This window comes from Phasianus colchicus, chromosome 18 (genome assembly GCF_987193195.1).
Source record: "Phasianus colchicus chromosome 18, bPhaCol1.hap1.1, whole genome shotgun sequence".
Classification (NCBI taxonomy): Eukaryota; Metazoa; Chordata; class Aves; order Galliformes; family Phasianidae; genus Phasianus; species Phasianus colchicus.
In genome coordinates, this window is record NC_143453.1 from 10,304,134 (window position 1) to 10,317,149 (window position 13,016).

Genomic DNA, 13,016 nt, shown 5'->3' on the forward strand with positions numbered 1-13,016 from the left:
AGAAAATACGATCATTTTTAATAGCCTTCTCAATATCAATCAGACCAGTTGTTTTCATTTAGCAGTATTTTCACATGAGTTAAGCGTATTCAAGGAGATTAAAATAGGGTGTATGGAAGGAACATCTGCTTTTCATTTTATAAAAGCAATACATTTCTAATACAATAATGCAGAGAAGCAGAAAAAGGCATAGCAAAAAGAAACAAAAAGCCTTAACAAATACACTGCAGTCCTTTTCTCGAAGCAATTTTGGAAAGTTATCATGGATTTGTACCAACATGACCACAAACTCTACTCTATTATGCTGATTGGAAAGTGGGTGGGGAAGAAGTGAAGTGATATTTCATTCACCTATCAGAAAAGATCAGCAAGCTCCTAGGAGCTTATGTGAATAGATATGTCAGGTTGGTGGATAACCAGAAGACTTTGTAAGTATTTGCATTTCTTCACATGAAAAATACATGGAAGTGCAAAAATTTGCATTAACTGCCAACCTTGGCAAGTAGCATTTCTCAAAATGACTTCTTGGAAGAGCCATACCAAATGCCCAGGTCTGGGATAATTTTGTATTTTTATCATTGTTTTATCTGTGCTGAAGGATGATCTTTATCTTGGTCCATCTAACTCAGACGTTGAAAATCTTCGGAGAGTAAAAGATACAGATGGGATCTGGGCTAGGGGATAACGACCTGGTAGGATTCTGTGTTCACGACCTCTCAGCAAATTCCAGTTCCAGTAGGTCTAAAAATGAAAAACTGTTTGACAGTCTGATGAAGTATTCTCAGGCCCTGACAATGGAGAAGGAGTTTGTCTCTGTGATGTGGAGGTCTGGTAGCTCTGTGTGTGTGCTGGAGGGGAGAGGAGAAGGCAAGAGCAGCAATGCACTCTGTAGGGCTGTGCCCACATCTCGTGCCATTGCTACGAGAGTGCCCAAAAAGGTTTTATGAGATCAAAAGGTTCTTAGAGCAATGGGTAACAGCTTCAGCACAGGCACCTTGAGTGAAATAACTTGCATTTTAAATTACCTGATTTAAATTAGACCTGTTTGGAGCCAGATTGTATTCAGTAATTCTGGAGAGGTTGTGCCCAGCTGGAGGTTATGCCCAGAGTGACTTTTTCATTCTTTGGAACTGAACAATCCTGTAAGGGACATGAGAAACCATTTTTTCACCCAAGCATTAAAGCAGCTTTTGATCCAGATCATCAGTTCAGTGCCATGTTTACCAATACTTTTGTAAGGAGAAGCTTCCCTGCTAGGCCCCATTTCCCACTGCCTAGCATTTCCAAATTTTAAACATTTACCCATGTAACTTGGTTGCTGCCAAAATTGAATTTCAAAGGCCCTCATCCTGCAGTTTCTTTTTGTGCATGCCTGCATTGAAGTCAACTCTATTCGTCTGTAAAGAAAACAACCCTTTTTCTTTCCATGGCTATTTTCATCCTTTTTGTGCTTTCCATTTATTACCATAATTTACAACAATATTGTGAGTATTATTAATCCCAATCGCAGTCAATGGGAGTTTGGCATGGTTTTACACTGCAGTGCTGCGTCTTAAATAGTTTTGGCATCCAAGCTGAAAGAATTTGGCATGCAAATACTTGTCACTGCCCAGTGTTAGCAAATACATACAAAACACTCACTATGCCCATGTGCACTCAGGCCAAAGAGAAAGAAAAAGGAAAGAAAGATGTTGCAATGTTGAGATCTTTGAAATTGAGGACTGTATGGAAGTATCATCCATAGAGGATGTGTGGCTTCGTGATGTAAGGTGCCTTTTGCTCAGAAACTTCCTAGTGCAGACCTCACATTGACCCAGTGATGGTGTACTGTGTTAAAAGCCTAATGGATCTGTGTTAATATATCTCCTATGTTAGAGTGGGATTTTGGGGGGTCTATAAAATTACAGAAAAGACATTTTTGAGCTGTGTACGCATGTTTAGGGAGACTGTAATTTTAACTCAAGGGTTGCACTCAGTTTTCATTGCCAAAATTGCTCAACATCTAGGCAGCTTTCCTTGGGAAGAACTGAATTTTATGCTATTTAATACTCAAAACCAGAGAAGAGGGCAATTCATTTTTTAACACTGACAGTTTCACCTAGAGTGCATTTATGATACACTGCCCCATCTTTTGTAGATGCTATCATGGCTATCAGTGCTATAAACAGCTAAGCTGAAGTAGATCAAAGACACAAACTGAAGGGAGATGAGCACCAAGTGATAGTTTCAGTTCCTGTAGACCATAAACAACTGTTTTGCAGATGTACAGCCTGACAGCCACACTGAGATGTGCAAAGTGGTCAGATGTTGTCTTGGCAGCTGTTCGATGAAGCCCCTTGTTCAGTGCCATCAGAAAGATGGGATGCTGTTAAGAGGATGGCATTTTTATTTAAAGAGATGCAGAGTTGCTACTCAAAGAAAAATAGCAAGATCTTCTGATACTGTACACACACTCAGGAGTAATCCAACTTTTTTTGTTATACATAGTAACAGAGAAAGAGTACCAAGACAATGTCCTTGTCCACTCCCTCCTCGTTTTCTTTTCCTCTTTATAAAAATGCTATCTAATAAAGAAGCCAAGATATTTTTTAGTCTGTTGCTTGCAGGGTTTTTAAAATTATATTTGTTGTTTTCACACTCCTTGCCTGAAAAAGCAGCCGTTAAACGGAGAACTCCGAGAGCTGGGGAAAAATACTGAAGTAGTGTTTGATTAACAATATTTTTGCAAGAAATTGAAATGCTGACTATTCTTAACCTCAGGCAAAGGAAGACTCAAAGCCAATTCATATTCAGTTTTATATGGCAACCTGTTTTAATTCCATATGCCTTTATAGGATCTGATATTTAAACTGTGCTTTTTTTCCTTTATATTGTTGTCTGCCTTAGTCTTCCACTTTTTGTATCACCATGCTTTATTTACTTATTTTTTAATTTATTTTTAACTGCCTGTACCATTAAGAAATACATTCTGAGAGCTTTCATGTTGACCCTGTGTTCTACAATGTTTTACTGCATCACTTCAGCAAGCATATGCTCACATAGATCTGTTGGCTACAGTGGAACATGGTTGATTTACATCAACTAAAGGTCTGGATTTTATGTACAACACTTTCTGATTCCCTGTTGATAAAATAAATTCTTTTTTTTTTTTTTACAGTTCGTGACAATATTATCATTATGTGTGCTAGTTACATCTTGGTGTGAATCAGTCCAAAAAACTCTAAATTAAAATAGTTGAGTGATCTAAGTCAGTTGCAACGCAGTATTCTCACAACTTGGAAAAATACAGCCAACATAAAAATAGGTGGTTGCTTCTTTCTTTCTTTGTCTGTCTGCCTTTTTCCATGGAACTAAGTAGATGAATGTACCTTAAAGTTTTAATTTTCTAGGGACTTAGAAGTAGTTTGTATAATTGGGCAAGTCAGTAGATCATGTAGTCCTGGATAGATCATGTGAACAATTAGGATGTGAACAGTTAGAAATCCTCTAATTGGTAGCTTAGTCTCTAATTTAATCCATAAACTAGAATCAATGAGCTTCTGACTCACAGACCTGTACGAATATTTCAGTGGGGCTGTGAAGTGTGTGAAAACCAAGTGATCTGTCAGTAACTCTAACTAGAGCCCCTTCTCAACACCTTCAATACAATCCGTTGAGTTTGGATGTTGAGATGACAAGATTTCAAAAATCTCTGAATTAGACAGAATTCTGCGTTTTGTAAACAGAGTCAAGTGACCTCCAAATTTATCTTCATAAAATAAATTATCAAGCGTTTGGATAAGAGCAAGTCTCACACCTAACCTTTGGGCTTGGAGCTACTGCGTTTAGATGACTGGCAGAACCATCCCAATGAGTTCTCCTTCACATTTGAGAAAAATACATACTGAATTAGAAAGTGCACACCCTCCTCCCTTGGTGGCCACTAAGTATTTGTTTGCTTTTTAAATTCAGGGGAGGAGAGGAGAAAAAAGCTAATCTCACAAAGGTTCACCCCACCCTCTGCTTGGCTTCTCTTCCTTGGCAAGGCTCCCCAGCAGCAGCTGGCTGACTGTTTTTCTTCTGCAATTCTGTTCATGACATTTCCTGCAACTAGGTTTTTCTGAAGGTTTCCAGCAGTCCTTTCAGCCCCTTGCCCTCCTTTTTTGGCCTCATTCCCTCCCCCAACCATGGACTTGTGCCTGGTTCCCAGCTGTTTAAGGACCACATCACCATCCATGCAAATACTTTATATATCCTCAACACATACAATGAGTTTCTATGGCTAGTAAATCTTACTAACTTACTGAGAGTCAGTGGTTAATGTAGGGTATGCAGAACAGCTGTATTTCTGCTGGGGGTGTAAATAGAGACAGTACTTCCCCAAGCTACCTGGTCCATCAGAGAAACAAAGTCTGCTGAGCTTCTCAGCAGTATGGGTTCTGTTCCTGGCCATTGCTTGCCACCATCCCGGCACTTGCATCATTTAATATAATTCTTTGTTGATCTTGCAGCATGTAACCCTCTTCATGCAGAAGAATTTATATAAAGAACTGAGATGATGGAGTTAGCACAGACCCTATTTTACTTAGTGTACCAGTACTTTCCTTCTCCACACCAATAAAAGATGCACAAACTGTCCTTTCACAGGCTTTTATAAGCATGCCAGTGACTTAATCTCTTAGTGCAAAAGCCTACTTCCATATTAAGTTCTCTGTTATCAATGATATGAAATCAATATTCTCAGTGCTGCAGGATCCAAGTCACATATAAGCCGTCACACACAGTTTAACTTCAGAAATACAGTATTGAGACACAGTCAGTTTGTTTTTCCAAAGATTATAGAGTACTTCAGAGCTGCTGAAGATCTGTGAGGGTTTATTCCTTGTTGTAGCCAGTTTCTTGTATGCTCTGTGAGTTTCTATTCTGCTGACAGTTTTGTTACAGACCAGTAGTTCTGTAAGTTCAAGAAGATGACTGCTATGTTATCAGGAGTAGCACTAGTGAGGCCTGGTTGTGTGTGTCAAAACAAGCAACACATTCTTTAAGAGAATTAATAGACAAAGTAGTGTGGGTTCTTCTTGTATGCATGTTAGATATCTAGTTTTTGTCCATGCGTGTTTGCACACAGTTCTGGACAGCTCATAGCCGAACAGCCTCCCCTGGTGTGCTTCTTTGTCTAATTGGTGACATCTGTGTTTAGAGTCAAAGATGGAGAAAAACAGTAATTTGTCCCTTGCCAGAGACATGGAGGAGAAAACATACATCTGGGATTTATTTGTGTGAAAAGATACACAACTGAAGTACTATGTCTGATTTCAACCTGACCCAGCCGTGCCCTTTCCGTTTAGCATATTAAGAATCAAGATTTATATAGAGATATTTTACAAGTCAGAAGTGACACTTATTGTAAAATCTTTGTTATTACAGCAGATCTTTCTTTTTTCTTTTTATTAAACTGCCGCTCATCTGTCTGTCATAAAAGTAATACAAGCTGGCTGTGAATGCTTTCAGTTACACACTGCAGGAAAGCCATGTCACGACGGACCTAAAGCTGTACAGCACAGCAGGCAAACATTATGCTACATGCCTTTTCTGCTGGTAAAACAAAGTGAACTCTGCCAACAAAACTCTATGTTAACTCAAGTTGCAGAAGGCGTTTTTCCAGCTGTGGGTTACGGATCATTAGTTGTTTGCAGGTTCTGAACTAGTACTCCTTGGAAATGCTTTGAGAAGCAAAAGGTGGGATTGTGCCTTGTCAGGGCACTTAGTCATCAAACCACGCTGCTGGAATTACACATAAGTTCAAATATAGTAACTTCCTAAAATGCAGCAGGGTCAATTTGTGTTCTGAGCATGGAGGAGAGAGACAAGAAGCAGCCAGCTTTTCTTTCTCTATCTGTTTACATACAGTTTTGGTCTCATGCACTTTGAGTTTTACCATTTAATTTGCTCCCGTCATGGAAGGAGGCTACAGGATGTGTCCAGAGCAAAACAGAGACCCTCAGCAGACTGGTGACAGTCTGACACCTCAGAGCTCAGCTTCTGGGATACCTGACCTGCAATCTCAGCTGTTTCTCCCATGAAATCTTAGGAAAAACAGAGTCAGTTAGGGAATTAGAAGTTTTATTCAGAGATGTTGCTTAAGTAGATAAGAAAATTCCATTTCTGCTACCCAGAGGTAAATTAAGAAGAAATAAATGGCTTTATCTACAGCACAGCTACCTGAAGTGTGTGGAAATCCAGCGTGAATGCCCTGGGCTGGGCAGAAAAGCTTCATCATGATTAGTAAGGAGGCTGCTGTGCTACCTTGTGCCTGACACATGTTCTTGGGTTTGTGGGAGAGGAGAAAGAAAATTGCTTCAGAGACTTCTTGTACTTGTTTAAGTTTCAGGATGATGGGTTTTTGTTTGTTTTGTTGTTTTTCTTCTCTAAAACAAGGAGAATTCTTGATTGTGTTCCAGTTTCACAGCAGTATTGACCTTGTATTATAATGATATGAGGTCTATTAATTCATCAGGGATTTATGTTGAAGATGCTGGTAATAAAATGAAACGACCCTAAGATAGGATTAAACACAGAGTAGACTTGGGGGATTTTTATGTTAAAAAGGGTAGAACAGATCCTGGAAACCTCTTGTTTGCGTATTTTATCTGTTACAAACTACTAATTCATCCTAGTTTGTTTGAATGATTTTGTCATGAAAGTGATTGTAACAGAGTTGAGAATGAGGGCTCAATCCTTTCTGAATGGATGAGATTGAATGTTGCCAAATCTGTTTGTGAAAGACAAAATTTATGTCATCATAATGCCAAAGTCTATTAAAATAAAATCTCGGACTATAGCACTGCTCCTTCAGTTTGATTTAAAAATTTATATTTAAAAATTGGTATTGTGGAAAGAAAATGTGAGTTGGTCATTGTAATGCACATACTTCAGTGTTACTCATCTTACAGTGTGAGATTTTTATAAGAGAGAACAAAACCCAGTGAAGTGAAATACATGCTGTAAAAGCGAGCGCACACATCTGTACTTTGCTTACGTACAACAGCGAAGTCTGTTTTGCTATTACTTAAATAGGATGTCAATTTCTGATTCCAAGTGACATGAATTTAATCCCAGTGTAAACTCTAGACAATAGCAGCCCTTGCATGTATGGGGTTTGTGCTAAAGCCACGAGGACTGAAAAAATTTCCTTTCGGTATGGTGGATTAATCTGGAAAATCCATTGAAGTTACTGAAACAATAGGAATTTGAACAAGTTGAATACTGAATTTGCTTCTTTTAAAACATTCCTTCAGGGCTTTTTTTCTTCCTTCTTGCAGACTCCCAGACAATACAGCCTAGCACTAAACAAGAGTAACAGAGTCCATCTTTACTGTGCGTTTCTGGACTACAGGTATGTTATACAAGTTCAAGTTAATTTGGCTAACTCAAATAGCATGTCATTTGTGATGCTTTCTGTTGCCTATGTTCTTCTTGATCTCTTTCATTTATAGAAGTAGTTAAAGTAATGATGGCACTGGTTTACAACACATACAATCTCACAGTGGCTTTTTACTACAACTAGGAGTTGTTTTTTTTCACTGACCCTGTGTTAAGTTGGGGATTGAGAGCTTGAAAAATTTGGAATCAAAACTAAAATGCAGACCGATACTGATCCTGCTTATGATGGTTTATGAATATACCCATTTGGGCAGACACTTGGATGTTTCCAGATGGCAAGCCTCCAGCAGACCCATTGGTTTCACTGGATCTCTGCCTGTTTCACAATGCTATGTGAGATCAGTATTTAAGAGCTGTGAATTTTGGCCAATGCATGCAATGAAGAAACATTATTGCCCCTGAATGCAAATTAAAAGGAAAGGTAAATAAATTAAATGTCACTCAGAAAATGGCATCTATTGAAAAGCAACAGCTTTCATTTTTTATTTTTTTAGCTCTGAATCTATTTAACCTGTTTCTGATTTCTGAGCATGTTGCTCTTGTTAAAATACGAAAAGTATTTTCTGAATCTTGAATTTTAAGGGAATTAATATTTTTTGTGCTGTAATGATATAAGCTTAATTGGTGTAGCAAAGGACTGCAATGCTGTGATCTGTCCTATCAGCGTGCACACGGGAAGGTCACTGTAATTGTTTTATTGAAGTTTTGTTTCAAGGATGTTGAACTGTCCCAGCTGTTAGCAGTTAATTGTCGTTATGGTTACTCACAAATTACAATAAATTCAAAACAGATTTTACTGAAGCAAATTAATTTGGCTGGGGCATTGTTCCTGTGTGGTTTTCCACTGAGGCTTGGGCCCTTGAGGCTGTGCCTTGGGATAGAAACCGAAACACAAAATCTATCCTTCCAAATAAGTTTTATTGGTGTTAAGATATTCTTATTCCCTGGTGGATGGTAGTTAAAGAATAAGCAATTCCTGATGTACAGAAGGCTCCCTTTGAGAATTCAAGCAGGTCCCAAAGGACAGAATGAAAGATGATTGTTTTACCTATTGTAAAATAAGCTCCGATGAAAATATTCATCGCTCAGTCTAGCTTCAGGACCCAAAATAACATAAAAAATAATAAATAGTTAAGAAACAGTGCAGTGACCTATATTGCCCAAAACTCCACCAAGATGTGGCTTCTGTGTTCCCGCTCTGTCGCAGGACTCCTGGCAGGGCTGTGTCAGCACAAGGCTTTCCAGGTTTTCCCTGGCTCCAGGAAGCAAACTATGAGCATCACATCCCTTGCTGCCCTGCTGCCCTGGGACTGAGCCATGCAGCCAGGCCAGCCATATCCTTGGTGGAGCAGGAGCTGCTCTCGTTGTCCCAGAGGGTGAAATGATGAAAAATGATTGGCATGGGTAGCTCACTAGAAATCATGCTCAATCAGTCTAAATTACTTTCTTTGTCAGGGCAAGTGGAACACTGAATAAGAGAAAGACAGAAGATACAACATGCTTTGAGCTCTGCAAGATTACTGACTTGTCTGATATGATAGTTCTCGAAATACAGAAATCTGGGTCTAGATAAAATGCCATAAGTGAGTTGCACAATGTCATAAAAAAATGTAGTTATTCATTAGTTATAAAACTGGAAAGTAATCTCTACTGACATTCAGATAGAAGTATGATTTAGGCCCTCTTCTGGTCAATATTTTCGCTGTTTATTTTCATGGTGGAATTGAGAGGACACTAAGAGCGTTTATGAATACACAAGCCCACAATGGCTTTCAAATCTTTATATCTCCTGTACAGCACAATACATGTCAAACTAACCTGAATAAGATGCATTTTGATACAGACTGTGCCATTTTTGTATGCTTTTTGTATGCAGCAACGGAACTGGTGTTTGGTCTAATGAAGGTTGTGTGCGTGAGAGCGGGGACCTCAACTACTCCGTGTGTCTTTGTAACCACCTCACTAATTTTGCCATTCTGATGCAAGTGGTGCCTCTGAAGGTGAGAGTAAGCAAAGGGGTAACTGTTTGTTGGAAACAAAACATAAATACGCACCACATCAATGAGTGATTGGAACTGGGCTCGTATTTGTCCTATTCAGATTTAATCCACAGCTTGTTTACTTGGAGTTTGTATTAATCCTTCTGGGCTATATATGTTTTCTAAAACATTTAGGAACTGATGGAGTATACATCTCTGTGGTACGTGGGAGTCCCCAAGTACTGTATGTTATTATTACCCTTTTAGTGCTATTTCTTAAAGTAGTAGGCAGGAAAAGCACTGGAAAACATAGCACAGACCAGCCTGGGTTTGATGATTCATTTTCAAGACCAAGAAAGCTGAGATGTGGCTGTTTAAGACTTCTGCTAAGTAGACTTGCAGAATTTGAACAGCCAAGCTTGAACTCCATGTGAAGCAAACAGCTGCCAGCTGGGCCCTACCATTTGCTCTGCCAGCTTTTCAAGTGCCTCTCTGCTACTCTTTTTTCACCTCCTCACCGAGTGGAGACTTGTGTAGAAGTGTGAGAAAGCAATGGAGGTTTTAGAGAGTGATCCCCTTATGCATAGTTTCTCTATGCTCAGTTCCTCTGTCCAAAGAGTTGTTAAGCAGACTTACTTCTTTGCAGCCAGAACGTGACGAAGGCTTTCTACTTGACTCTCATACTCATCTCTGCTTTCGGATGAAGTTTAATGATAAACATATCACTTTTCTTACATGTTCTTGCCTTCATAATGCTGTGTGATGCCTTGAGATTTCCTCAGAGATGGCAGCGTTGCTCCTTGCAGGTGAAGTGCCTCCTGAAGGAATTTCTCACCAAAGCTCAGCACCAGGCAAGGCCAACCCCCTGCTGGGTCTTAGCAGGCAAACAGGCAGCACTGCCACGAGCATGAGAAATATGATTTTACTGCATTATTTGGTGTGCTACTGTCAGGGAGGATCCTATAGAGGCAGCGACAAAGCTCTGCTCTGGAAAACTCCCAGCTGATAAATAATGAATCTATACTATAAATAATTTACAGACCATACATTTAAAGTAATTTATACTGATTGTCTGTCAAATTTATACTCTCAGGCACATTCTCAGCTTTTTACAGGCACCATCCTAACAATGTAAATTAACAACTGAAGAAGAGCTGCAGTGGGACAGTAGGAGTCGTACTGTCACATTTATCACAGTGTTCTACTAACAAGTGCGGTGTCCTCTGTGGTACAGCTAGAGGGTTTTTGTCAGCTTGCTTGGTGTGGATGCATTGACTAGGGGGCCATGTCTCAGGCTCCTGTTAATTGCTTTGAATGATAGATTTGCTCTTATTTTAGACAGTAGCCTAGCCCTCAGGTAGTTGCTGTTGCACGATGAGCTGCCTGTGCTCGTGATGGCAGCTCAGAGGTTCTTGTAGATAGTTAGAAAAGTGAGCTTGCAGCTCAGGATAATCAGGGCTATCCCAGTGAGCTGTAGCAAAGACTCTTCAAGGAATGAATGATTCATAACTGCCACTAGGAATTACTGACTCAGTAACACTGTTAGCACAACTGCTTGCATGATTATCCCAGTTACGTGGTGTTATGCCATCACAGTTGGGATAAGGGTGTAGAACAGAATGGTCTGCAATCCAAATAACTCAGTTAATTCCCTCTGTACTGGTCTAGCCATTCGAAGAGGGAGGGCACCTTGTTCAGGTCTCCAGTTTTTATCTACCCTTAGTTGTCCTTGTGACTTATAAAGTGCCTAATGATCCCAGCTCGTTTCTAAGTATCATTTTCTTAGGAACATTTTGTGCTCACAATAAAATGCAGTTTTGCCTACAGAGCTTCCCACTTGTGAGGTAAAAATAGAATGGCAGAAATGTGGTATTATTAAAATTGTTTTAAAGAGCAGTATACAGAGATTAAATGATTTAAGCACAACTGAACAGAGCATCCACCAATTAAATGCTGGTGAAAGATTAGTCGATTTTCCATTGGGGAATAATTCTGAAAGGCATAACTTTCAAACAAACAGATGTGAGATTGTTATGATTAAAGAGATGTTGGGGTAAGTTTTAATAATATGCAGTATTAGTCACTAGAGATCAAAGACATTTTATATCAAAGCCTTTGGAGTCAGATTATCTTAAAGAGATCTGAGATATATAACTAGGAAACATGAATGCACTGTCCAGTTCCTCACAGTCATTCAGTGGTTCTATTTTCAGTATTTTGTCCCAATTTTTGTAAAATGTCTTTTAACTGCTATTTTACTTGTTTATGATAAGTTAGAAAACAAAATTGATGTAAAATCTCATGTGAGACGTGTAGACCAAGAAACTCTGATGCACAGAAACCTTAATACCCATCTTTTCCTGTTATAACCTCTTTCACCTAAAATCCCAGGTTTTAACATAATGCACTGGTTGACAGAGAACAATGTTGATGTGGAAATCCATGAATGCTTTAGAGCAGTGTGATACGTGTTCTGATGTAGTTGGCCCTTCTCCATGGGAGAGATTGATTTTCTTTTTGCAGAAGAAAAAAAGCATAAGTGTTTTTTAGGCATTGTGAGTATTCAAAGAGAATTTGTTGTTCAAAACAGGAGAGCATGAAGTGCTCTCTTAGTTCAGAAAAAGCTGAGGTGTCTCTAAGCAAGGAAGACTGAAAATAAGTAACCTTCCTCAGAAATAACCTTCCATATAAGTACTTGTGGTGAGCATTTCTAACCAAGCAGGGAGCTGAGTTTAGATGATAGTTGTTTACCAAGGATAGTGACTTTTTCTTTAGAGTTATGCTAAACACAAGCAAGAATCTCCTTGGTTAACTCTTTGTCCCTTCCTATGATCAAGTCTGGCTTTTTCCTCTTCTAGAACAATAGCATGATTCAGACCCACCAGCTTTGATGCATTTTGCCCTCATGCCTCCCTTCCTGCTAACACTGGCCCAATTCACTTGCGAGAACTAGTGACTATAAATTCTCAAGATTCTTTATCATTGCAATTTTATTGCAAGGAAAAGATCTAGGTAAATACTTAATGCATCTGGCTTGGAGAGGAATCACAATGTGTCATACGGATTTTATTTTCTTTCACAGGGACATTTATATGAACAGAGTTGTAGGATATCTGGCATCTGGTAGTGCTTTCTCTTGAAAACTTGAAATATATTGAGACAATGAGTGCTGACATTGTTAGGCAATTATGAGGCAGACTCTCAGGTGAGCCTAATTTAAATAGAAATACAAGAAAGTAGGTAGACATAAGGGCATTTTTGTCTCAGTATTTCAGAGAAAGAAATTGAGAGTGCATAAAAGAAAGCTTTACATTCTAGAATCATAACTGAGAAAATTAATGTGAGAAAATTAACCTCCATTTTTATATCAGTGCACTATACAACAGTGCATGGAGAAGAACTTATTTGAATGCTGTGAATTAGCTGAAACTGAGTTTGGATTACAAGTGTAGTTGAACACTACTTCAAATTTCACATTAGTTTCAGCAATAACTTGAATGCACTAAAGCTGCCATGATTGTGGAAGAGCAGTACTAACAATGCTGCTGATGAGCCCGAGATCCATGTCTGCAGTTAGCTGCTTTCAGCCATGAACAAGAGTCACAGTTGTAACAA

General features: G+C 39.0%; 1 protein-coding gene and 1 long non-coding RNA gene across 12 annotated transcripts in view; one reads left to right on the forward strand and one right to left on the reverse strand.

Annotated features, from left to right (window-relative positions):
• Window positions 1–13,016, forward strand: part of ADGRD1 (adhesion G protein-coupled receptor D1) — a 122,484-nt gene that overhangs the window by 58,068 nt on the left and 51,400 nt on the right. For all 5 annotated transcript variants that reach the window (XM_090120784.1, XM_090120782.1, XM_031592726.2 and 2 more), the window contains 2 exons: window positions 7,302–7,375; window positions 9,299–9,422. In XM_090120784.1, the coding sequence (XP_089976910.1) occupies window positions 7,302–7,375; window positions 9,299–9,422 (198 nt within the window). The remainder of the gene's footprint in view (window positions 1–7,301; window positions 7,376–9,298; window positions 9,423–13,016) is intronic.
• The window catches only part of LOC116228674 (uncharacterized), a 357,464-nt gene that overhangs the window by 51,682 nt on the left and 292,766 nt on the right, over window positions 1–13,016 (reverse strand). The window lies entirely within an intron of this gene.